General features: G+C 41.8%; 1 protein-coding gene across 1 annotated transcript in view; it reads right to left on the bottom strand.

Moving 5' to 3' along the window:
• MEGF10 (multiple EGF like domains 10) overlaps window positions 1-26,756 on the bottom strand; it is a 151,825-nt gene that overhangs the window by 90,169 nt on the left and 34,900 nt on the right. Inside the window, exons 2-5 of the mRNA XM_074995035.1 lie at window positions 20,700-20,832; window positions 15,267-15,368; window positions 13,686-13,786; window positions 1,632-1,724 (exon numbers count right to left, since the gene is read on the bottom strand). Coding sequence (XP_074851136.1) covers window positions 1,632-1,724; window positions 13,686-13,786; window positions 15,267-15,368; window positions 20,700-20,815 — 412 coding nt within the window. The 5' untranslated portion in view covers window positions 20,816-20,832. The remainder of the gene's footprint in view (window positions 1-1,631; window positions 1,725-13,685; window positions 13,787-15,266; window positions 15,369-20,699; window positions 20,833-26,756) is intronic.

Here is a 26,756-nt window from a genome sequence, read left to right as displayed (position 1 = left end):
GATCACACGGTTCTGTCATACCATAGCTAGTAAAAAAAAAAAAAAAAAACAGCACAGCTCAAATTAAAACTTACCCTCCCCTCTACACCCACTAGTAACCATACTGCTTGTTCCTAGAAGGCCTGAACAACTGAATCTTCAGCAGGACAATCCAATGAAAGCAACATCTCGTTTAAGCAACATCCCATAAAAGTTGGACACGTGCCAAGCCCTCATCTCTAACACTGCTTCAACAGTAAGTGAACAAAACACCCTCTTCCCCTTTAATCCTCTCTTTAAGAACAATAGCAATCGGAAACAAATTTTTAGCAGTTAAATATAGCTGTACTGATATGCAAAAACTTTTACAGAGCATCACAACCATCCCATGAGATCACTCTATTCAAGGTACGATAACAACGGCTCTTTCACACTATGTCTTTTGTGTACAGACAGCACAAAGTATTTTCACTGCTGAACTTACTATGACCAGCAATCACAAGCAATATGTAGAGGCAGCAGCAGTAGCAGCAGAAGAAAGTTGATGAGATACAAATGTATTCAAAATAAATTGTAACTGAAAGGGCTTGAATCAAGGGAAAGTAATCCCATAGAAGTACTGATGGGGAGGTTTTATTCCAAATACAAATCAGCAGTCCTCAATGTGTTAATTTAAAAGGCCCATGCACACTGGTTATCTATAGAATCATAGAATCATAGAACACTAGGACCGGAAGGGGCCTCGAGAGGCCATCGAGTCCAGTCCCCTGCCCCGACGGCAGGACCTACCACTATCTACACCATCCCTGACAGACATCTATCTAATCTGTTCTTAAATATCTCCAGCGAGGGAGATTCCACAACCTCCCTTGGCAACTTATTCCAGTACTTGACTATGGAGATAAATTATATCTAATGTATACGACCATAGGAACACCCTTCAAACCATACAAACTTCAGCTACATATCTGCAACTTAATACTCGGCTTGGTAGATAAAGATTAGGATAATACAACACAAAATAATCAACTCTTTCGATTTTATCACAAGACTCTTAATATTTGCTGTAGTGGTTATAGAGAAAAATGTGATCCAAGTGTACCCTGAAAGCTCAAAAACCGAAATGCAAAGAAAAGGAATCGAAAATTAATATTTAAAGATCTCATGATTTTTAAGTCAATACCATGAACAGAAATGGGAATGAGTGACTGAAAGGCTCAATGGGATGAGAAGAGGGTAGAGGTACCGAATGAGCAGCAAAAGAAATCTCAGCATAAACTTGATCTTGGGCAGTCATTCTTTTTGCATTCCGAAACCTAAAACTTAAAGCAAACCTTGACCGGGACAAATATATTTACCTTCTCCAGCAATGGAGCCCTATCCAATATGCCATGTCAATAAGGATAACTTAATTAGCACTAACTAATTAGCACTTAATTAGCACTAATTAATCTAATATTGGCACTCGCCACAACTTCTTTGGAATAAACAAGAGAAATCAGACCACACAAAGTGTTCTGACACACTTTGGTGAATCCAAGAACACTCCTTCATCAGTGACCTGGGGATTAAACACAGGATCTATCATAATTTCTAAAAAGGACAATACAGTAAAAACAGAACAAGACAGGCAGTAGCAGGTATAAACTTACCACTAGAGCAATTGGGTCCCCCCCAGCCAGGCTCACACTGACAGGTGTTTGGAGCAATACAACGACCATGGACACATTTATCAGCACAGTGAGCTGTCAAAAAGAGAAATCGATAACAATAAGAACATCTTACACCAACACCAAAATAAAGGCAAACAAAAGAACACCACACAGTAGCTGTTTCCCATCCCAGTTGTTTTATATTTTTGTCTCACTTATCTTTTAAAAACAAGAACAATTGTTGGTAAATTCATGTTTGATAGTTCCGCCTGTGAGTCAATTTTCAGGCTTAACATGTATTTTATAACCATACAACTTCCTTAAATTCAAAATGTCAAAATAAATTCCATTAGGGCTGTTCAAATACTGTTGCATGCTCAACTCTAAGAGATGCGGTCTAATGTCTGGCGAACAGAAGTGGGACCCAAAGCGTTCTAACCCTGTGCATCAGACTTACACTAGGTCACCTTGGGCAGACTACAGATTCCTCATCTATAAAACTGAGGTACATATTACTTGCATACCTACATCACAGGGTAAACTTGAATTAATGTTAAGTTCTTTGAACCTCTCTAGTCCAGCGTTCTCTCATCCAGCAACATCTGTAATTGGGAATGATTTTAGTTAGTCAGACAACCACTTAATCATGAGCATGGCCAAGTTTCCTGTGGTCCCATAAACTTTATTTACAGTCACCAGTCCTGGTTCTCAGCGTTTGGTGCTGTTATTTAGCTGTAATTTACCACTTAATGTCTTCTAAGAGCCCAGTAAGCAGTGAAAGAGTTGGTAGTCCTACTAGACAATATTATTGACCTCTCACAGTCTGGCAAATTCTCTAATTCCCCAATGGTCTGGCCCCAAGGGTGATGAAGTAGAGAGGTTCAACCTGTACAAGAAAGGTGCAATCACATCCTATATCTGCATAAGAAAGAAGAGAAAGGAGGGCCATGAAACATTTCTTAGTCACTCTCCTTAAATCCAAAAATATATCCAACTGAGTACATTTTTCTCTCCATACTCAGGACACCACTGACATTCATAAAAACAATGGTTTCTCATACATCTTCTGTGGTTACTGTTTGGCTCAAAGCATCTGAATTCAAGCCAGCATGTTTAACAAATGTTGTGTGAGGCAAAAACTACCGTATGAAGCGGGTCTTTGCCCATGAAAGATTATACTCCAAAATATCTGTTAGTCTATAGGGTGCCACAGGACTTCTTGTTGTTCTCGTATCAAATTCTGTCATTTTAAAACTCTAAGGGTGCGTCTACACTGGGAACTAATGTTGAAGTTAACTTCGAAATTAGGCACTACTTCGAAGTAGCCAGCAAAAAGTCTACACACATTTTCCCTTACTTTGAAGGTAACTTTGAAGTAGGCATCTCAACTTCGAAGTCCTTACTCCATTCCCAGGAATGGAGTAGTGCCCTACTTCGAAGTTTAACTTTGAATTACGGTGCATGTAGACACTCAACTTTGAAGTTGCTTACTTTGAAGTAAGCAACTTCAAAGTTATTTTTGTAGCGTAGACACAGCCTAAGTGAAATTCAGAGCTGGCCCCCCAAAAAGCCACAGCATCTGCTCCAGTGGAAGGAAGTGCAAATAGGGCCAAAGTGTTTGTAGACGTATGCAATGTGTCACAAAAAGATGTAAGATGACTTGCACAGGGATCTTATTCTTTGTCTAAAGGAAAAACTGTTCTTATTTCTTAAAGCATAAATGCCTAATTTGTGGACACAGTAAAACTACCACTAGCAAAGGATGCTGACAAAAGCTTTTTTACCACACTTCAGAGGTATGTTTCCGGGGTGAACCTGCCACTCCACAGCAATCCATCCTAGTCTTCCGCTACAAAATTGCAAAAGATTTGTGCTTTGGTTGCCTAATAAGAATATATTGAGGCAACAGCGGTCTCTGTGAGGTCACCTAAGGTTTTCTTCTCAGGTTGTCGCACTTGCAAAGGCATTATCCACACATAGAAACAAATAGCTGGCACTATTTCATTCAGCTGACAATGGACAATAGTTTATTAATTTAGCAAATTTGCCTTCATAAACATAATTAGTGTGTCAACTTGACAGTCAGAATGGCCTTAGACTTTTGCTGGGCAGATTTTTTCAAATGCATCCATGGTAATGGCTTTGGAATCTAATTTTAAGAAGGATGACATTATATGGAACATGGGGTTCAAACCAGGCCATAGAATAATGGAAATATGTGGCTGAAAGGGACCTAAGACGCATCTCCAGTGCCAACCTGAATGAAAAGATAAGAGGAGAATCACCTCAGTGAGGGAAACCAAAGCAGGTCCACACTTGGCCAGCAGAAGTGCTACAGAGCAGCCACATCCCACAACATTAATGCATTTCAGTGGTTAATAATATTACAGTTATGAATTTTTTTTCCTAATAGCCAATCTAAATCTCCACTGCTGCAGATTAAGTTGATCACTTCTTCCTAGTGTTTGCGTAACATACCTCAGGTGACATGTAACCAGGATTCATCACCCATTTGGTCAGCTGTCTGGATCAGGCAAGGTACTGACAGGGAGTGTGATGTGAACTCTGTTCCATGCCCTACTGACGACTTCTTGACTTATCTTCAGTGGCCATGAAGAACATCTCATCACCATACTCTTTATAACAGAACTTAACATATTTGAAGAATGTTATCAGGTCCTTCCTCAGATAAGCAGGGTTTTTCAACCTCTCCTCATAGGTCACATTTGTTAAGCCAGTCATTCCCCATCATATAGTTGTGCATCTGATTTTTCCTTCCAATGTGTCGTAATTTACCACGCAGCTTTATGAAATTTCATCTTGTTGATTTCAGACTGATCATCCTATGGTAATTATATCTTGTGCAGGATTTGATAGTGTTACTTACTTGTACATAAACAATGGTTATATAGGGCTTTTTTACAGCTGCATAATAAAGGTGCTAGCAGTAAAAGTCAATCGTAATATGCCAAGAATCAATTGTGGAACTAGCAAGTGTTCATGTGTTAATCAAATAGCACCGTATTCAGTGCCAGGAAAAGTGAACCATATACAGAACTGATGTTTTCCCTCATTTCCATTTCCAAAATCCCACTTCCTGATGGTAACAGTAGACTCAGGTTATGTCCACATTATAAGATAAATCTGAATTTATTAAAATCAATTTTATAATGCCGATTTTTCTAAATTTGATTTTGAGTATCCTCACTTCCCACAGGCTTCCAACAAATTCAACACATTGCTTCCACGCTGAAGTCACCAAACATCGACTGTTGCAGCAGTGCATTGTGGGAACCTATCCCACAGTTCCCTCAGCCTCTCATTCTGAGCCAGGAGGAGCAGTGCTGTCAGTTTCCTGGGTCCAACAGCTTGGGGGACCTGGGAAACTGGCAGAGCAATAGCCCTGGTCAATTTCCCAGCTCCCACTAGTATAGTAAGCCCTCCATTTAATGGACTAATAGGGCTGTCGCTTCTTCCCCATAGGCTGTTCAACACGAGGGTTTACTCCCACTCCACACAGGCTCCTCCAGACCCAGTCCCAGCCCAACTTCCCCCCCAAAAAAATCTCCCAGAAACACCCCCCCAAAAAAATCCAAAACACTCCGATCCCCCCAAAAAACCCGTTTAAAAAAAAAAAAAAAAACCTGCCACTCACCAGCTCTGATGGAAGAGCTGCTGGAGCCCGCTGGCTGGAGGTGCCTGGTCACAGGTGGCCAAAGACACCAGCAGGGTGGGTGCCTGACCATGGGCATCTGGCCCTGCACAGCTCCAGCAGCCTGGCCGCAGGGTGCCTGGCCCCACGTAGCTCGAGCTACCCGGCAATGGGGTGCGTGGCCCCGTGCACAGCTCCAGCAGCCTGGTAGCAGGGTGCCTGGCTCCACACAGCTCCAGCAGCCCAGCGGGGGGCAGGGGTGTGCTTGGCCCCGCGCATGGCTTGAGCTGCACAGCGATGGGATGCCTGGTCCCCGCCAAAGGAGTCCAGCAGCCTGGTCAGTTTCCCTGCTCTCGCTAGTAGCAGGGAGCTGGGAGCCAGGTGCAGCATGCATAGCTTTGTGGGATAGATAGGGGACACCTCTGGAGGCTAATAAATTTGATTTTAAGATGTGACATTTCCACGCTGGCCTTTAATTGACCTTCTGAATTCGAGCTTGACACTATAGCTGTCAGGTAACTGCAATTTTGTAATTTTGAGGTAAGTGCAGCCTAAATCGAGCTAATGGTATTTACAGTGAAGACAGTCACCTGGTAATACTGAGCTAACTGCCTTAAATTCAAATTTATCTCATAGAGTAGATGCCACCAAAGAGTATACCCCTGAGAATCCAAATGTTACCAAGGGAGGAAGCTTCCCTCTGGACTGTAACTCTTCAAAAGCCAGCTGTGAAATGACATATGTTGTAACTCTTGCCACTTTAGGGCAATAAATAGTAAGATGCCAAAGTCCTCCTGAAAACAGGACAGCAATGGAAAATAAGGTGCTTTAAGGATGGTGAAAAAATCCCCTGTTCTCTACCAATTTGACCCCATGGAAAGAAAAAATTTCCACCCTGTCCCCAAAACAGCCTAGGAGATTTACACACAATAAAGGCTAAGTTACTAACTCCTTGAGGCTACTTGATTATTTTAAAAAAGGATATAAAAAGCAACAAGAGTTCTGTGTCAACAAAATTATTGTTACAAGTCTGTGACTCAGGTAAGAGACCCAACTAACTTGATAAAGAATTTTGTAAATATATTTTAACATCCCAGTGGATTTCAAAGGCTGACTGTCTACACTATGTGAAGAAGGTATAACTTATCCATCTTATTGCTGTGTTTAAACATCACTGTGGACATAACTGCCCCCGTGAGTCAGGGATAGCATGCTTTTGGAGGGGAAGGGCTCTGTGAGCAAAAATCCCCTCAGACACATGAAGCTTCAAATTGTCATAGCCTGCCAGTTAGCAGCACTCCAATGGTTACTTTTTGACCATTAGCTCCCTTGGCAACTTGAAAAGGTTCTGTCAGATCATCCATATTCATGAATCATGGGTACCCTAGATTTGCATGCAGTGCTCTGATTGGGTGGGTCTGGAGAACTTCCACAACCTTCCACCAAAGTGAGGACCTGTTAGAAGACTTTGCCTGCATGCTAATACTCTCATACATATTCATGAGAACGTTCTACAAAAGCAGGGCTCGCAGCCCATTCTGCGGCCCTTGACGGGAAGGCGTGGTTCCATGGAACATCCACCAGTCCCTAGGCTAGCCTGAAAAGGCGAAGAGAGAAGAGCCGAGCACGCCAGAGGTGAACACTGCCACCTATCCGAGGTGCAAGATTGCACACCACTCGCCTGGAAGCGCAAGATTGCCTATCACCCACGCTCCTGTGGCAAGCAGCGACAGCGGCATCAGCAGCAAGCGGTGTCCCTATGGAGAAGCTACCAGCTGTCGAACTGGCCTGCACTTGTGCAGGTACTGCGCGGCTGGCTCAGTGAAACCCAGGGCCCGCCATCACACTCACCGGACCTGACCTGCTTACCACACCTGACTCATTTGCCGGACATGACACACCGATTGAGAGAAGTATCCTCACTGACAGGCCTGCGCTTTGTGTGGAGCGACAGACACCACATCCCCACTCCAGTCAGTGGCAACGGGACCCCCAGTGGGGGAGCAAGGTTGATCCCCTTGCTGTGTCTCTGCCTGGCAGGGTAGGGGCAGTACCCGGGGGCCTGACCCCAAGGCCAGGCCTTGCTGGCCTCTGGCTGGACTCTAATTTAAAAAAGGACACTTAACAAGCCTGTTCAATCTAGAACTGTTATTTTTATTATAATTAATTGGTATTTATAGACAGGGTTTTTAATGTTATTTAATTAGTTAAATTATTGGAAATTTTAGTAGTAAATAAGATAAATTTGTTAAATTATTTTAGTACATTAATTCTAGATATTAGTTGTTAGTTAATAATATTCACTTACGGAGGAATTTGTAGTCACTTGCTAGCAACATATTATGAAAATACACACTAAGGTGAAGGCGTGGACTCCCTTCTTTCCTATTTTCTTTTCTGGCTCAATAGAGAGGGAAATCCTCCATTGGCCATAATTAATATTTGGATTGGAGTAGAGACCCGATCGCGGTAGGGGTAAGAGGAGTAGCGCCCTCCCCCTCCTTTATTTTAGAAAAGACACATATATATTTATATAGTTATTAATATTTATATATTTATTATATTTATTACTTTTCTTCAAACTTACCTCTATACAACAACCCACCTCTATACAACTTACCTCTATACAACTTCCTTCAAACCTACCTCAACAACAACCTACCTCTACAACACCCTACCTCTACACCTAATTTATTCAAAACCACGTCACTTTAGTGTTAATATGAACACCTTGTTTTTAACTCAAGTAAGTGTGTACTGTTGCTAAAATAAGAACATGCAATAATATTCCATTCCCTCCTTAAAGAATTAATAAATTTAATGTAAGTGTTTGGAAAAAATCCGGTTGTCTGTCTCGTTGCTCCTCCTAGCTCCTGCCTGCCCAAGGGGGGTTTGGTGGGGTCCGCGTCAACTGAGTGTGCACCCCGTCATAAGTCCGCAAAGGTGGGACCTGGGACCTAAAAGGTGGTAAGGGGTTGCTTTGTTGCATCTTCTTGCCACCCGAGGAAGGCCTAGCACTGCTGTCAAATTTGCGGTACTGCTAGAGAGCCTCCCTCAGCACTTATTAGTAAAGAAAATAGAATACTGTTCACCTTTTAGATCAATCCTATAAGGCTACATCTACACTTAGAAAAAAACTTTAAAAGGTCCATACTAATGACCAAACCGGAGAATACTAATAAGGTGCTGAAATGAATATTCAGCACCTTATTGGCATGCTGCTGGCTGTGGCACTTCTAAAATGCTGTGTTTTGCTTGTGCACGGCTCATCCACACCGGGGACCTTTTTGAAAGGACCCTGCAAACATCAAAATCTCCTTATTCCTGTCCTTTCAAAAAGGACCTGTGTGGACAAGCCACTGTGAGTAAAACATAGCACTTTTGAAGTGCTGCAGCCAGCAGAATGCTAATAAGGTGCTGAATATTCATTTCAGTGTCTCATTAATATTCTTCAATTTGGCCATTAGCATGGCCATTTTGAAGTTTTTTCCTAAGGGTGGACATGGCCTATTAGAGACAGGAGCTATACCTACCTCATAGACCTTTAAGGGACCTTCAGAGGTCATGGAACCCACTCCCCTATCCTCACATCAGGGACTCTTACCATCCTAGACTGATTTTATTTTTAAATCTATTTGCCTCAGATCCCTAAGTGGCCCCCTTAAGGACTGAGCTCACAACCCTGGGGTTAGCAAGCCAATGCTCTAAACCACAGTGCTATCCCTCCCACCTGCTTGCCTGCCTAGTGACAAATTAAAAAGTAACCAATGTTTTGCGGAAAACAAAAAGTTACTTTACTAACATCTCCTGCGTATATTGTCTCCAAAATACAATTAAGCCCAGGGTTCCAGACAGACACACCCAAAAGTAATCACTAACAATACCTTCCCAGTAGTTCTTAGTTTCTATTTATTTTTGTTTCGGCTGAATGTGTGCTTTGTTTAAGATACTGTCTTCTCTTGGGGAAGCCTATTCTGATGGGTTTTGCCAGTGATACTTTGCATAAGGTACCATATGAAAACACGTAGTTCTCTGCTGTCGCAAGAAGAGCTCTTTCACAGAACCATCACAGCGGACAAAGGAGAACTTATTTTCCTGGGAAAGAACTTGACCATATTGCAAGCGTGTGTATGAACTACTGTCTATCTATAGTGGCAAACCATGGGGTAATACTTATAAATGACCCCAACTGTGTTATCATCATTGTATTATATTCAAGCTTACTTCAGTCAGCAGGACTATGATGGGAGCAGTTCCCTGTCCCTACATTAAAGCACGTTCTTTGGCATCTCACTTGCAACTTCAAACAATCCTGCTTTTGAAATGCTAAAATACCTCTCTGTTACCCAAAGAGTAGCAGCAGCTGATATGGATCAAGTGCATAAGATAACACTCCTCCATTTATCATGTTATGGTTATGGAATCTGAATTTGAACAACTTTCCAGTTGTTGGGCTGAAGGCGCTCAATCTCTCTCACAAGAAACTGGATACTACCTATAGCTGGAGAAAAACAAAAGGGTCACAATGCTATATGTAAATAGTGTGCCTTGTCTGAAGAAGAGTTATTAGTGTGTCTTCATGCCATAGTGTAACAAGGGCTGAAGCAAATTCACATCACTATGCTGTGCTGTAACAAGATGTTTATATAGATATACAGGGGCTGGGAGGCAGGGAGGAGTTGCATTTTCATGAGCCACATGAAAGGCCAGGACTTATTTGCTTCGCTCATAAGCCCAAGGTGGAGTATCATTAGAAGGCGTGAATAGGTAAACTAAGTGAATCTCAAGAAACAGTAAGAAGACTGCATTTGGTTCACAGACCTCAAGAATGTGATACTGTACGAAGATGCAGTTAAATATAAATAATATAAATATTTTAAAAATAATATACATCATATGTATAGTAAATAATATAAATACATTTCTTAGGTCACATTCCTATTTCTCCCATGCAGCTATAGCAAGCCAGGTTTTGCAGAGACCTCTGCAGAGTCTGATGGAAAAGAACCTCTCCCCAGCCTGGACACAGATCATAAAACAGTGATCTAGCTAATAAATAGCACCCAGTGCAGCTTCCAGCAGTCCTTGGCAGGATGGTGTGTTTCCAAGGATTACAGTAATCTCCTTCATTTGGTTACAATATTAAGATGTGTATGCTAATTAGATTAATCTTTGAGTCCTCTCAGTAATCTGTTTATGTGGTTTGCACAAGTCCATAATGAATGAGAACAGGCTGCAAGAGAGAATGGTACCAAACAGTGTTATCGCTGTTCCAATCTACTAGCTACTGAGCTCCTCCTGCCTAGTGCTAGATACCCCCAGCTGTCATAGAAGCACATAAAAATCGAGAGATGTTCACTCCAAAAGGAGGCATTCCATACCAAACATTAATAATATGAGCTGATATCAAATTTAGTTCCCTAAATGGGCGTGACTGTTTTTACCAAATAAAAAGAAAAATTCTGTGTCTGCTTGTGGTGGGGCAGCCGTGTAAAATCATGATTTTTTAAAAAGTCTGAAAGTTCATTTTAACTCATTGCCCTTGGTTACTCACATGCACAAATACAATTTTAAGTCAATGAATTTATTGTGGTATTTTCATATTCTAAAGAGGTTATATTAAAAAATGAGGATCCTATAATGTATTGTGACATTCATGAGGTTTAATTTTGAGGTGCAAAAATGTGTTTCACAGGTTACTTTTAATACATATTCACAATATGCAGAAGACCAACTTTGACTAATTGAATTAACCACTTTATGTTTGTAAGGAACAGATACATTGAATGTGCGTGCCAACATTTATTTCCCAGGCAAATTGATTAATAAAGACAAAAAGATTTATCCAATCACATTGCACTGTTCTAATCACAGTCTGAAAACATGTCTGCATTGCAAGTTCTAATGATAGTTATTCATTTCAGACAAGTATTAAAGTGGTAGCAGTGTTAACCTGTGTCTGCCAACATGAGGGCCCTGTCTACACTAGCCCAAAACTTCAAAATGGCCATACAAATGGCCATTTTGAAGTTTACTAATGAAGTGCTGAAATACATATTCAGTGCCTCATTAGCATGCCAGAAGCCACGGCATTTCAAAATTGCTGTGGCTCGCCGCCGCACGGCTCATCCAGACGGGGCTCCTTTTCGAAAGGACCCCAGAAACTTCGAAATCCCCTTATTCCTATCAGCAGATAGGAATAACGGGATTTCAAAGTTGCCAGGGTCCTTTTGAAAAGGAACCTCATCTGGGCGAGCCGCAGCAATTTCAAAGTGCCACGGCAGCTGGCATGCTAATGAGGCGCTGAACATGTATTTCATCGCTTCATTAGTAAACTTCGAAATGGCCATTTGCATGGCCATTCATTTCAAAGTTTTGGATTACTGTAGACGTAGCCGAGGAGTCCTGTGGCATCTTAAAGATTAACAGATTTATCTGGGCATAAACCTTCGTGGGAAACAATTCACTTGGTCAGATGCACCTGACAAAGTGAGTTTTTGCCCACAAAAGCTTATGCCCAAATATATCTATTAGTCTTTAAGGAGCCACAGGACTCCTTGTTTATACATGTCTGGCTATCCATCATTTTGTTAAAATATTTCTCTCTGATGCTTTCTTAATACAGTAAATGTTTTGTCTCACAAGTTTTACTACAGCATAACCATTCATCTAGTATTCAATTCATGCATACAACATGTAAAGTAGTATTTTTACTCACAATCAGAAAATTTAAATATGACTTTCTTTACAAAAAAAATCTACAATTTTTAGAAGCCCTATCCTTAAAATTTCTGGAAAAGCAATCAATGAAAGGATCCAACCTGTTCCCCATTATCATACAATCCTTATTCTCTACTTGTCACCCCACCTGATCCATACTTCCCTCTCAAACTTATCTTTGCCCCCTAAAATTTACAAGCAATATGCAAAGATCAATACAATAAACAATAATTATAGACACAAATAGTCTATGGCTGGGTCTACACATGCCCCTTCCTTTCCAAAGGGGCATGTTAATGAGCAGGTTCAAAAGATGCTAATGAGGCGCTGCAATGAATAGGCAGCACCTCATAAGCATAATGGTGGCCACAACAATTCGAAAGTGTGGCTTTTTGAATTGCGCACTGCCCATGGAGACAGGACCTTCCGAAAGGACCCCCCCAGTTTTTGAAAGCCCTTCTTCTTATCACAGATAAGATAAGTGTGGCTTTTGAATTGTGCGCTGCCTGTCTCCACGGGCAGTGCACGATTCAAAAGCCACACTTTCGAATCGCCGCAGCCGCCATTATGCTAATGAGGTGCAGCATATTCATTGCAGCACCTCATTAGCATCTTTCAAACCTGCTCATTAACATGCCCCTTTCAAAAGGAAGGGGCACATGTAGACCCAGCCTATGTGTGTGACAGAGAGGGAATTCTGTGGGCACTTCCACCCTTTTCTCAGAGATACAGAACCAACATTCTTCCAATAATATGTAAAAGCCAGGGAAAAAGAACTGATACTGAAAACTGAATTATTACAGCATTACTTCATTTCTTAGCTCTGATTGTACAAGTATATTTAGCAGATGTTATTTATCTGTATATCCCCAGGATAAGATACATTGCACTAATCCTTACTTATCACAACACAAGTACCTGTTATTAGAACACTTACAGAGCACTAGATTTTCATTTTGTGGCACAATTATGAGAACACTTCCAGCAGACCTTTGTCAGCCTGCTAATACTATGCACTTTACATTTCGCCCTTCCAGCTCATCATTTTGCTTTGCTTTTTTCCTGTGTTCTTTAATAAACATGATTTTAAGACAAAGCTCTTTCTTGCTTTAGAGGGGATGAAGGGTTCAGAAAACAAACAAGAAGCTTCCCTTATTTGCGCACAGGAGCTGAGCTCAACTTCTCTCTCTCAGGTGATGCTAACAGTCCCAAAGTTGGGCAGGCACATTGGGAGAGGATGATGATTCATCCCAACGGGTGGAGAGAAGCCTGTAGATTATGACTATACTACTTGGGCTCTCAGTGGGGATTGTACACAAGGCAGCTCAACTCTGGCCTCTGCTCAGAGTAGGGGCCTGTGTTGCCCTAGGAGTCTAGTATGAAGTGTTAATGTATCCTGTTGGAAAGCACACTCATACCTGTACTGTACAACATGCTTCATGTCAGCTGGTCACTAATAAAAACCATGTCAAACGTATCTCCTTATACATCTGAGGTCCAATTAGCCTGTCATCCACATATGCACAACAACAAATAACTTCAAAAGAGAGTTGCATGTACTCAGTGGATGGGAAAATTGAGGCCCTGGTAATTCAAACTCCACGAGTGTACCTCTGAAAAGCGGTGAATCCAGCATTTTGATAAACACACAGAATTTCAAAGCAATACAAAATTGAACTTACGGACACACATTTCCCTGCTTTCATAAAATCCAGGACAACACTGTGATTTCCGTCTGTACATCGTCTTTTCTCCATGCCTGTAGGCAGTACGGTAACTGATTCTAACAAAAAATAAATGGATATTCAATTTACCACAATGGCTTTGATGTAAAACAATGTTTATCTTTAGGAACATCTTGGGTTGATACATAATACCAAAGAAACAGAAAACAAACAATAAAATAGATTTGGCTTTACTAACTAATAAATTTAACATTTTCAGCTTTCCACTCTGGAAGTCTGCCAACTTTGCCATCATACACCTTCGTTTTCAGGGGCCAACAAAAAAACATTCTGATTATTTGCCTACATACAAGCCAATAGGTTTCACCATCTCAGGTTTTGATACTCCTAGAATTAGTGTCTTCAAATGCAATATTTTCTAGAATAAAATCAAAGAATTACACAAGACAGATGACCAGCCTATAAAATCACTATGGGTGCGTCTACACTAGGAACTTACTTCAAAGTTTGGGGACTACTTTGAAGTAGCCTGCAGAGTGTCTACACATATTTTCCCTTACTTCGAAGTAGTGATTTTATAGGCTGGTCATCCGTCTTGTGTAGTTCTTTGATTTTATTCTAGAAAATATTGCATTTGAAGACACTAATTCTAAGAGTATCAAAACCTGAGATGGTGAAACCTATTAGCTTGTACGTAGGCAAATAATCAGAATTTTTTTTGTTGGTCCCTGAAAACTAAGGTTTATGATGGCAAAGTTGGCAGACTTCCAGAATGGAAAGCTGATAATGTTAAATTTATTAGTCAGTAAAGCCAAATCTATTTTGTTCGAAGTTCGAAGTAAGGGAGCCCAACTTTGAAGTCCTTACTCCACTCCCAGGAGTGTAGACGCTAAACTTTGAAGCTTGTTATTTCAAAGTTGTACTTTGAAGTAAGCAACTTTAAAGCTATTTTTATAGTGTAGACACAGTTTATAAATTCTAACTTCCAAAGGCAATAGCTCTGGAAATTACCCTCCTAAAGATTTAACGAGGGTCTCAGGGCCAGAATCATACTGCAGAATTTAGAGGAAGAGAGCACAACTCTATGGGCTCGGACCTTGCAAAATGCTAACTTTAGTGGAACGTGTTCTGAGTCACCCATTCCTTCTTTATTTTTCGTATGCAAAAAAGGGGATTTCCTTGAACAATTCTTCATCTTCCTGAAAGCAATGTTTTGTTTCTCCAAAGGTGGCAACAAGTCATATGCCTCATTTTACACCTCTGCCCAGTTAGTCCTTAGAGCTGAGAGGTATCATTTTTAGGTACATCACATAATTTTTTTTAATCTGGTCCCTTTCCATCAGATACACACCACACATGTGATAGGTTGACAGACCCCATGACCTTGACAGGGAAAAATGACCTAAAAATGGTGACCGATTTAGTCAAGCATTTTCCACATGAGCTGAACTGTAACTGTTAGACAGTTTATTCACTGTAGTTGATGTACACCAGGCAATTTTAACACACAAAATATGCATCTTTCATACATTACTATAGCAAATGAATAATTTGAAAGTGTTCATATTTATAAATTACCTGTGTCGTGTGCATTTAAACCAGTTCAGTATGTCAGTACAGCTGGTGTAGTAAATTTGATCAAAAGGATGTGGATATGATTCTTGAACTGTGACTGAATAACTGAAGAGAAAGATAACAGATTATTAAGCAAGCGTATGCTTACAGTATTTCTCTTTTTTCAAAAAATAATCAACCTCAGGAGATTAGCTGTAGCTAGGAATAATGACTATACACACCCCCGTCTTTGAGGGACAGTCAATAATCCTTAGAAATATTTATATCCGTATTTAGCAATATACGACTATGAACTTGACAGTCCTTCTCAACGCACATTTACCTTCACAGATGCAGACCTGCAGAAAAGCAGTTGCTTGAGCCTCCCTAAGAAACAGGTCTGTACATAATTTCAGCTTTACACTATCTATTGAATAGTGCCCCCTTGCTCAGGGCAGACCCTGTGGCTATCAAGTCAAACTACAACTTATGAAAATTTTGTAAAGGTCTTCAGGGAAGCAATTAGCTGACACAAGATTTCCCTACCATCTTACCAAAAACTGATGTCAAATGGAGTGGCAGGTTCTTCCCAGGGTGCCTAACAATCAGGGGCAACAACTCCAAAATGGACAGAACTCATTGGCTTGAAGTCTCTCCTCATGATGGCGTTTTGGAACAGGGAGGACAAAGATGGTTGAGTCCCCTGCCTCGCTGTAGTGAACTATGGAATAGGCATGTTCCCCATGCACAGGAGCAATTATTAGTGTGGGAAGGTCTTCATCTTAACCAACAATTGTTGACGTGTTATTTATACAAAGAACCTGAGATCTAGGTTCCCTTCTACTACTAGGTTGCCTTGTACGGACCCGGGTAGGAGGAGGAGAAGGAAGTGGCTCTGCATGTTGCTGCTCCCCTCCCACAAGCTGGGGGAATGGCAGGACAGTGACACATTTCCTGAGAGGCTCTTCACCACCACTCCCATAGCCTGGGAGCAGTGGAAGCACAAACCCATGTTTTCCCTTAGAAGCAGTGTGACAGGTAAGCAACGCTACCTGATCCCCTCACACCCAGAAGCCACAATACCCACCCTGGTGTGGCAAATTCTTTAATCCAGCGTACCCTGTTTCGCAGAGATGCCAGATTAAAGAGGTTCAAGTGTAACCTCCATCCTAACTGAAGAACATAAATGCCTACAATTTAGCTTCTGCTGTAAATTTATTTTTTCCTTAATATTTTCATGCAAGTGTATTAAATATAAAGAAGACCACAAGCGATTGTTAAAGTTAGGAGGGGTTGTTTGTTTGTTTAAAGACATCCTTTCATTCTGTGCCAAATTTTTAAGAAAAATGCAATTAATTTCAGGTACTGTTATCAAAGAAAGTTGTCATTATATTCTGATTGACTGAAGACGTTAATAATTCTACGTTGATTGAAATGATAATTAACCAATGTAATCATTTAGAAGTTTCCAAAAAATGACTGAGCCCTATTTTGCCATGAATTGTTGATGATACAACACTTTTGAACAAGAGGCTGGCTGAACTCTCTTTTATATTCAAATTCGACACATTAACACATGGTTTGAACAGGGATGGAAATTTTCTGGGGCCATTATAGGGGCTCGTTTGCATACTTGGATTAATCTAATTCTTGACTCCTCCCCGCCCCTTCTGCCCCTCTACTCTCTGATTTGCTCACCTGGATAATTTTTTTTCTGATTTATCCACCTTGATTACTATTTTTGGTTCTCTGTGCCTTAAATATTGAGTCTGTTCTGGTATGGCTATGGTCTGAAGAAGTGGGTCTGTCCCACGAAAACTCATCACCTAACAAATTATTTTGTTAGTCTTTAAAGTGTTACTTGACTACTTTTTTGTTTTGATAGTATACAGACTAGCACGACTTTCTCTCTGTTACAATGAGAAAAATTTAACAAGAGACCTTACAGTTAACCAAAGACTAACATCTGCATCAGTTGTAAGATTTTACAGCTCTTATTCCAATTATAACTTTGTCCATCCTCTTATGCCATGGAAAACAATTAATTGCTACAGTTCAGATCTTAACAACCTAATAACTTCATGTTATGCTGGTATTATCAGATAACCAAGCACAAAATTACTTTGTTTAGTCTTTAACTGTCTGCCATGTTGCAATTTCCACATATACGACACAAATATACGACACAAAACACAGTAGTGTAATGGATAGATCCACTTGTACAGATACATTTCCTGATCAAGATTAGAGTTGAAAACAACAAATACCACACATAAAACTGAAGCTCATCACAAAGTGCAAGCTTAATTAAGAAGAGAACCAACCATCTTTAAAGAACAGCTAGAAGACATTAATTGAAATTAAAAAATCGCAGACTTCTCTGAAAAAAAAGAAAATTGTTCTTCATGAAGACAGTGACTGCTCTGGTGGGTAATATATCTGCCCAAATGGAACAAAGAATAGATTGTTTAAAGAAAAATAATGTAAATCTGAAAAATCAATTGTCTCAAGTGAAGACCAAATTGGGGAAATAAAAAAGTCTGACATTTGTAACACATTTTCCTATAGGTATATCAAGGGAATGAGATTTTAAGTAATCTGACCGAGCAGTTTGAGAGCCAAGTTTGGAGCCATAAAATGAGGTTTCTTGGCCAACCAGAGAAAGTAGAGAAAGAAGATCTTCTAGGACTTTAAGGCTATGTCTACATAGCAGTGTTATTCCTGAATAAGATATTCCGGAAGAGATATTCCAGAATAGTATATTTCAGAATAGTGCAGCTACATACAAAATTCATTCTGAAATGTCACTCACCTATTGTGAAAAAGAGTGTCTACACACAACACAGCCTATTTTGAAATAGAGCCATTGGACACAGTATTGCTTATTTAGAAATAGGGTCTATTCCTCGTCTACACAGCCCCTTTTTTGAAATACTATTTCTAAATAGGCGCAATTCCTCATTCAATGAGGTTTACCAATTTCAAAATCAGGCATCCGCTATTTTGAAATTATTTTGAAATAGCAGTTGGGCTGTGTTGATGCCCACATAGTTATTTTAAAATAGCAGCTGCTATTTTGAAATAACTTTGCTGTGTAGACATACCCTTAGAGAAGTGTCTGAAAACACTGTACCTGAAATTCACTTTGAAAACTGTGACTGAAATAACTTAGGGGGGATGATAAAGCACATACCTAAAGTTATGGTATGCTTAGATAATAAAACAACAGAAATCTTAGAAATATGGTTAATGATTATTGCCGATTGTTTGTGGAAAATTAATGTAACAGATTTAGGCGTCAAAGTGTTAATTGAACAAGGATCAGAAATTACAGAACATTAAAAATAAACTCAGTTTTAAAATGCCTTTCAAGAAATGCAATTTAAAAGATTTAGTTTTGTTTCCTGCCAAACAACAGGTGCAACCCAGTGGATAAGTGTACATGGTTTGGAACACAAAGTCTGAAGAAAACCCATTGAAGCAAGTGCCAACCTCCTACATTTCAGCACAGAAAAGAATAATTGAATCATATTAGAAAATTCTTACCCAGATTGTTTGTGCTGGCAATAAATCAGCCTTTCACTGAGTAATGGGATTATAACATATGAGAGTTAAGGGTACATTTTCTGCTATGGTGCTAATTCCTGGGCTGGCCACAACCATATGCCAAATGTGTAGCCAAATAGGGCCCCACATATTTAGTGTCCCTGATCTGTCAGAGTCTATTCCCAGAGTGCACCTACCCAATCCTCCCTCATTCCTTTTGTGATCACTTAATTTCAGAGGGGTTCTTGTGGGGTCCAACTTTTCCAAGTGTCCAGAACCCACTCCCTGCTGGTTCCCTCATCCCCCTAAAGACAAACAACACTAATTCATCCAGCTGTCATACCCTGTCCAACCAAATGTTCTGGAGGTTACCTCAAGTTCCCCGGGGCTCTGCACTTCTTATTTAACACAGGGCCAGCTCTGTTCATTCCTACTATGATCTCAGTTCACATGTAATGAGGGTTTTATTATTGGGCAGGTCTCTTACAGTGTTTAGGAATACCAATGACACAAGTGGCGACAGGCTGGTAGTTGTTGGTTACTCTTTTATGCACTATGTACCTCTGTTGTCTGTTCTGAATGGGCATGTAAATGCCATGTCACTTTTCAGTTTGTGCTTTTATACATTCCCCACCCACCCCCGAAGCCCTGGAAAATGGATGAGTGAATGAACGATGGAAGTTAGATTCACTAGGCAGATTTGCTATGTTAATGTTTTTTGAAGCCCTTGATTATTTATGTTAAAGAAATCTTGCAGTAAAATGTTTTCTTTTTCTTTACTTTTCTCTTGTAGCTTTCTTCAGAACCATCCCCACAGCAAAGGACAGCCTCTCCCCAGACCACCCCAGTACTGCCTCCTCCTTTCCCCACACATATATGTGTGTGTATATATATACACACACAACATATGGGACATTAAATAGTACGTGGCTTTGTGCTTGCAAGCCTGTACTGCATTGGCATATTTAGTCAGCTATGACTTGATATAGATCAACAAATACAAGTTTTTGTATCATCTCACTGGCATGGTGGAGTTTGAGGCCAGAAAGTTGAAATGTTCCACATGATCTCAGAGCATTTGTTGAACCAGGCCCTTAAAGGCCATTCTGGATAAAGAGCCCGTAAAGTGCAGACATATCACCATGAGGCATGTGGCTCTATTAATGCCCATAAATACTCTCAACACTTAAATATATAATACAATTTACTTCTGAAACCAGCAGAATAGCCTAGCAATGTTCTCTACCTAACAGTCAGCCTGGCTCACTGACTAGCCAATCAGATGTAGGCTCTATTAAATAATGATAATGAGACCAGGAGGTATAGTTTTATTATTATAATCTTTACACATGAAAAGAAGAGAAAACAAATGCTTATTGTTTAATCTTTTTTACACAATGTGACCATTTTATTGACAATTACCATAAAAGCAACAGACTAACTAGACTGATGAATTTATAGCCATACATTTTAAATTTCTGAATCTCATCAAAAAATTACGCCAACAAGTTCTAATTTAGATTCAGGGAAAGCTGAAAAGGATAGAAGCACCCTAATCATACTTGGCCCAATTCCAATATGGCTAATTATATTCTGAATATGCAAATTCCCCTGCTGAGTTAATTGGATAAAGTATTCTTATTAACTTCTTTCCCTGTATGGTTGTGCAGTGCTGCATCCTACCCCAGAGATGACTGCATTTCAGTGTAAACCAAGATTGCCCATTTACACAAGTATATATACCCTAATTTTGCATTTTCCCCTTGCTGTAACTGCTGGATCAAGTCCCAAGTTCATTATTTTACAAAACACGTTAAAGCATGTGGAATGTCCAGTATAAAATAAATAAGAAATATGTTCAGAAGCAACTAAGGATATAGATCAGGTCTATGTTACTAACAAAAATATTACCTCTCCCAGTGGCTACACACATTTGGATCTTCAAGATTCAAGGATAACGTTGTCCCCATCCAGTGGTGTAAGAGTACAACCGGGAAGCACACAAAGCAGCTCAAATAAATAATCATCTTTTCAAGTAAATGACCTGTAAAAAAACGTGATTTATATTACACCAAGATAAAATTCAAACTATACATGGTATGAGACAAATTCTTCCTTGGTGAAACTCTATTGGGTACACCAGGGTAGAATCTGACCTCAAACTAGATTATGCAAGCATTTAATAGTAAGTCACATGGCGACAACCTAGTAATACAAATACAATGCTCTCCTGAATAGAATTCATAACCAGAAATTAAATAGAAATCGGTTATAAATATGGCACTGGGTGAGCAAACGCACTATGGCACCTCTGGAGACCAATATAGGATGGCTCCAATTTTACAGGAACCACCCAGATATTTGGGAGTTTGATTATAAAAATGCCAACTATTTCCCACATTTTGTCCCATGTTTTAACACTTTCTGTCTGGTCATCCTAGACCTGTGTCACACGTGAAATTGTGTAAGACGGCCTCAGTTTACATACTGGTGATTATCAGTCTGTATCACTAGCTGACATGCAAATTTAAACAACAGACATCTTTGGCTCAGAAAAGACTGAAGACTGGAGAAGCAGCGATCTTCCCAGTCAGACTGAAAGACACAACTGGCCGAGCATTGTCCAAAAGTCCAGCCAGAGGTTGTTCACAGAATGACTCTAGGGACAAAGTATTTAGCCCTATGAGTCTCTCAATTTAATAAGACCCTATTTCACTTTAAACAAAAACAAAACAAGACAAGACAGAGTCAAAACACATTTCTGTTGTATAGCATCTTTCATAAAAACCTTTATCCTAGAAATGCATATAGAAGAATGGGTAGTACAAGAGAACAATTAGATAATATAAGTTGCCATGATACACAGTGGTGCCTGCATACCATCAGAGAAGACCTAGGCAAATGAGAAAAATACACATTTCAGATAAGATTTACATGGAAATGATAAGAATTACTGCAAAACCAAGGCTGATCTTAGACCAGCGATGGTTTAATGCACTGTGAAAAGGGTACATGTTGTGATCTTGGCTCTGAGAACAGACACGTCCCACTGCATACACGGATGATGCTCAGTACAGAGAGTTGAACTGTATCCTATACAGTACAGGCTGTACCTCCCAAATCTGGGATTCTCTGGTCTGGCAACACCTGTGATCCAGTAGGACCACAGATGTTCCAGGACCAGAGAACCCAGGGCTGGGACTGGGGTTGGGAACAGTCCAGCTGGTCTGACAGTAGGAGGGCTGACTGTGGCTGTAGGTAGAAGTGCCAACAGGTAGGAGGCCAGCTGGGGTGGAAGCAGAGCCAGCAGCAAGGAGGGGTGGTGGGATGAGAAGCCAAAAGCACCTTCCCTGGTCTGGCAAACTCCCTTGTTCGGGACTGGTCAGGTTCCGAGGCTGCTGGAGCAGGGAGTTCCCACCTGTACTTGGAAATAACGTATCTTGAATACATAAAACATCCTCCTTGCATGGACATTGCATCACAGTTAAGATATTTTAATAACATTATTGTTTACCCAGTCTGGGATGGTGAAACTAACAACAAAATCACCAGGAAAAATGGAAGTCAGATAAACAAACAAGGAACAATAAATAAATGTCACGCTTTTTTAGGCCCTGTGTGTGTGTGTGTGTGTGCGCGCGTGACAGAGAGAGAGAGATACTACTCAAACCTGCCAGATGTCGAGAAAACCCTTCAACGAGAGTTTTGGGTGCCTACAACCTCCAAGAACTTCTCTATACCTTGCAGAATCAGACACATAATTCCATGTAAGAGCATATGTTAATGATGCATTTTTTAACCAACTTGCAAAATTTTGCAATATTTTCTCACCGGTCATCCCAAGCTTTAGGTGTGCTTCTAAATTTAACTGTCAGTTATTTGCAAAAATCATTTTATTGATATCTGATATGAAATCCCTGATTGTGGCTATGTCTACACTAGCCCCAAACTTCGAAATGGCCATGCAAATGGCCATTTCAAAGTTTACTAATGAAGCGCTGAAATACATATTCAGCGCCTCATTAGCATGTGGGCGGCTGCGGCACTTCGAAATTGATGTGGCTTACCGCCACACGGCTCGTCCCGACGGGGCTCCTTTTCGAAAGGACCCCGCTTACTTCGAAGTCCCCTTATTCCTATGAGCAGATGGAATTCCTATGAGCAGATTTCGAAAAGGAGCCCCCTCGGGACGACCAGCACAGCGGAGAGCTGCGTCAATTTCGAAGTGCCGTGGCCACCCTCATGCTAATGAGGCGCTGAATATGTATTTCAGCACTTCATTCGTAAACTCTGAAATGGCCATTTGCATGGCCATTTTGAAGTTTGGGGCTAGTGTAGACACGGCCTGTAAGTCATAAAGTTCTCTGGTAGCACAACTCCCCTTCCATCAAAAGTACCCCTCACTATAAAAATATATTCTAATGATGCTCAATTGTTTTCAGTATGTTGTAGCTCAGTTTTCAGGTACTGTTTTTTAAAATAAGTATTGAAATGCTTTTAATTTTCAAGACCCAGCCTGTTATTGTTCAAACAAAAGGCTAGAATGAAGGCTGGTAAGCAGCAATTTGCAATCTCCTAAAACACAATTACTTAAATTAGAAGCTATATATGCAGAGTCACCAATTCAAACAAAAATCATCCATTTACAAACTGGACTTTGATTGTTGAGTAAAAGTAGAAATTAGACTGAAACAATGATTTTATAGATGTATTACTGAAGATCTATTATCGATATACCGTACTGAGCCAGATCCTCATCAGGTTTAAATTGGCATGTTTCCATAGTCATCAATGGAGTGACACCACTTAATTCCAGCTGAGAATCTGGCCCTATATCTTGTTTGGATGACTCTATCTACATGTATACGTGGCTTCCAAAATCTGAGCAAAAACCATTCTAACTTACGATGTAAAAATAAAATAGATTTCCCCAACTGAGTTTAATTGTAAAGTCATAAAAATATTTTTGGTAAAACAAATACATCTGAAACAAAAAGAAGTTTCTGAGTTGTTTAACTGCAGAGTAACAAAAAGCCCACTGATGCATTATTTTTGAAGTGGAAAAAAAAATGTACTGGAGCATGCAGAAGTAACATGAAACAGAGATTTACTAAATGGAAGCTCCTTTATAGAATAGAAAATAAATACACAAGCAGTTTGATATTTCATTTTTAAAATCTAAGAAACATGTTCTCTTTGGAAAAATTGTGAAGAAGAAATCACAAAGATTGCCCAATTTAGTAAAACATTCCTTCAAAACTAATGCCTAACTAAGGACATTTTCATGCTCTGTAACTTCCCTCTCATTCAGCATAGCATGCCGAAGTATTCAGTGTGGAGTACAGTTTAAAAACAAATAAAAGCAGCTGCATTTTCAGTTTAATAATACCAACAAAGTGATGATTTCCTCCATTAAAACAGACAATTTCTTTGTATGCAGGCTATATACTGTGTTTCTTTTTTCGCCCAACTTCAGTAACTCGGCTTTCACATACATTTAACAAAATTTAAAGTATATTAAAAAAAATCATTTGCATGAGCCCCCTAGTGTAAAACTTGATTGCATTCCAGATCTTTTGCTTAATTATTAAGGAAAATCAAAACAGAAAATCAGTACAACTGATTAGCATTGCTAAAGTGTTTACATTAGCAATTAAAAATACCATAGATGATTCATTTAACTCTTGCTATCTACACTTTGCACTGATGTATCCTGCTCAGAGATCCATGTTTGCTGCTATACAGTGCTATAAAAGTCTCAACAAGTAATACCAGAGGTGGCATACTATGGCCCACAGGCTGCACACAGCCCATCAGACCTTTTAATCTGGCCCACAAGCCCCTGATGGGGAGCAAGGTCTGGGACTTGCCCTGCTCCATGCATGTTATCGCTCCCGGAAGCTGCGGCATGTCCCCAGCCAGCCAGCCAGCTCTGCCTGCACCCCAACACTGCCCCCACAGCTCCCATTGACTGAGAATGGCAGCCAATAGGAGCTGCAGGGGTGGTACCTGCGGATAAGGGGGCAGTGCACAGAGCTGCCTGGCCACACCTCCATGTAGGAGTCAGTCAAAAGGGGAATATGCCACTGCTTCTGGGGGCTGCTTGAGGAGGTAAGTGCAGCCTAGAGCCTTCACTATTGAGCTTCTCCTCTCCCGCTTCCCAAACCCTGCCCCAGCCCTGATCCCCTTCCATCACGTGAATCCATTGGTCCTAGCCCATGGCATTCTCCTGCATCCCAGCACCCCCACTCCCAGCCCGACCCCAGAACACACACCCCAACCTGGAGCCTGCACCCCCACACCCCTCCTGCAACTTCACCCCCTCCCATCTTCTGAACCCCTGAGTCCCAAAGCTCCCTTTGCACCCAGATCTTCTTATCTCTGGCCCCACCCCAGAGACTGACCCCCCAACAGAGACCTCCCATCCCACCCCCACATTCCAACCCCCTGCCCCAGGCCAGAGTCCCCTCGCGCACCCTGAGATCCTCATGTCTGGCCCCATGCTGGAGCCTGCACCCCAGTTGGAACCCTCACTTCTTCCTGGCCCCCAACCCCCAGTTTGTGAGTATTCATAATCTGATGTGATCCTTCAGACAAAGAGTTTGCCCTCCCTTGGCAATATTATCAGTATAGCTACGTCTACACATGAACGCTACATCGAAGTAGCTTATTTCGATGTAGTGAATAACGTCTACACGTCCTCCAGGGCTGGCAACGTCGACGTTCAACGTCGACGTTAGGCAGCACCACATCGAAATAGGCGCTGCGAGGGAACGTCTACATGCCAAAGTAGCACACATCGAAATAAGGGTGCCAGGCACAGCTGCAGACAAGGTCACAGAGTGGACTAGCGCTTCTGGGGCAACAGCTAGCCGCCCCCTTAAAGGGCCCCTCCCAGACACAATCAGCCTGCACAGCACACAGTCTGCAGAGCCATAGGCACGCACACCTCGAGCGACGCAGTCATGATGGCCCCCCAGCAGCAGCCGCAGCAGCAGCAGCCGCCAGAGGTCCACACAGCCGCCCCTGCAGGAGCAGTGCTTGCCCTGCTCCATGCCATGCAGGAGGCAGCTGAGCACATCCTTGCCACAGAGGAGGAGCTGCCCGCAGGGTAGGAGGACTCAGCCCCCACCCCTGCAGCACCCCGCCCCCCCCGCCTCATACGCCACTGGCTGTGGAGCTACCCCACCAGCACCGACTGGTGGGAGCGGTTGGTGCTCGGAGAGTGGGACGACGATCGCTGGCTCCAGAACTTTCAGATGAGCCGGCAGACATTTCTGGAGCTATGCCAGTGGCTCACCCCCGCACTGAGGCACCAGGACACTGCCATGCAGCATGCCCTAAGCGTGGAGAAATGGGTCAGCATCGCTGTCTGGAAGCTGGCCACTCCAGACAGCTACCGATCCGTGCGCCAGCAGTTTGGCGTCGGCAAGGCCACCGTCGGGGCTGTCCTCATGGAGGTAAGAGAACCCACGGGGGGAGGGGGAGGTAGCCCTGGCAGGGGAGGGGAGGGGAGGGGAGGGGGTCCCTGGCAGGGGAGGGAAGGGGAGGGGGGCCCTGGCAGGGGAGGGCCACACACCCTGCACACCCCTCATTGGTGCTCTCCCATGTGCTTCCCCTGCAGGTCGTCCGCGCCATCAATGCCCTGCTCCTCCACAGGCTCGTGAGGCTTGGGCACCCGAATGCCGCCATCGCAGGCTTTGCCACCCTGGGCTTCCCCAATTGCTTTGGGGCTCTGGATGGGACTCACATCCCCATCCGCACCCCAGAACAAAGTGGAGGACGCTACATAAACCAGAAGGGCTCAGGCCTTGGTGGACAGCCGGGGCCGTTTCATGGACATTTATGTGGGCTGGCCTGGCAGCACCCACGACGCCTGGGTATTCTGGAACTCGGGCCTGTGCCGCCGGCAGGAGACGGGGACCTACATCCCCCAGTGGGAGATCCCTGTGGGGGACACCACCATGC

Source organism: Carettochelys insculpta, chromosome 5 (genome assembly GCF_033958435.1).
Source record: "Carettochelys insculpta isolate YL-2023 chromosome 5, ASM3395843v1, whole genome shotgun sequence".
Lineage (NCBI taxonomy): Eukaryota > Metazoa > Chordata > Testudines > Carettochelyidae > Carettochelys > Carettochelys insculpta.
Note: the sequence above shows the minus strand (reverse complement) of the source record. Positions and strands in the feature narration are given on the sequence as shown.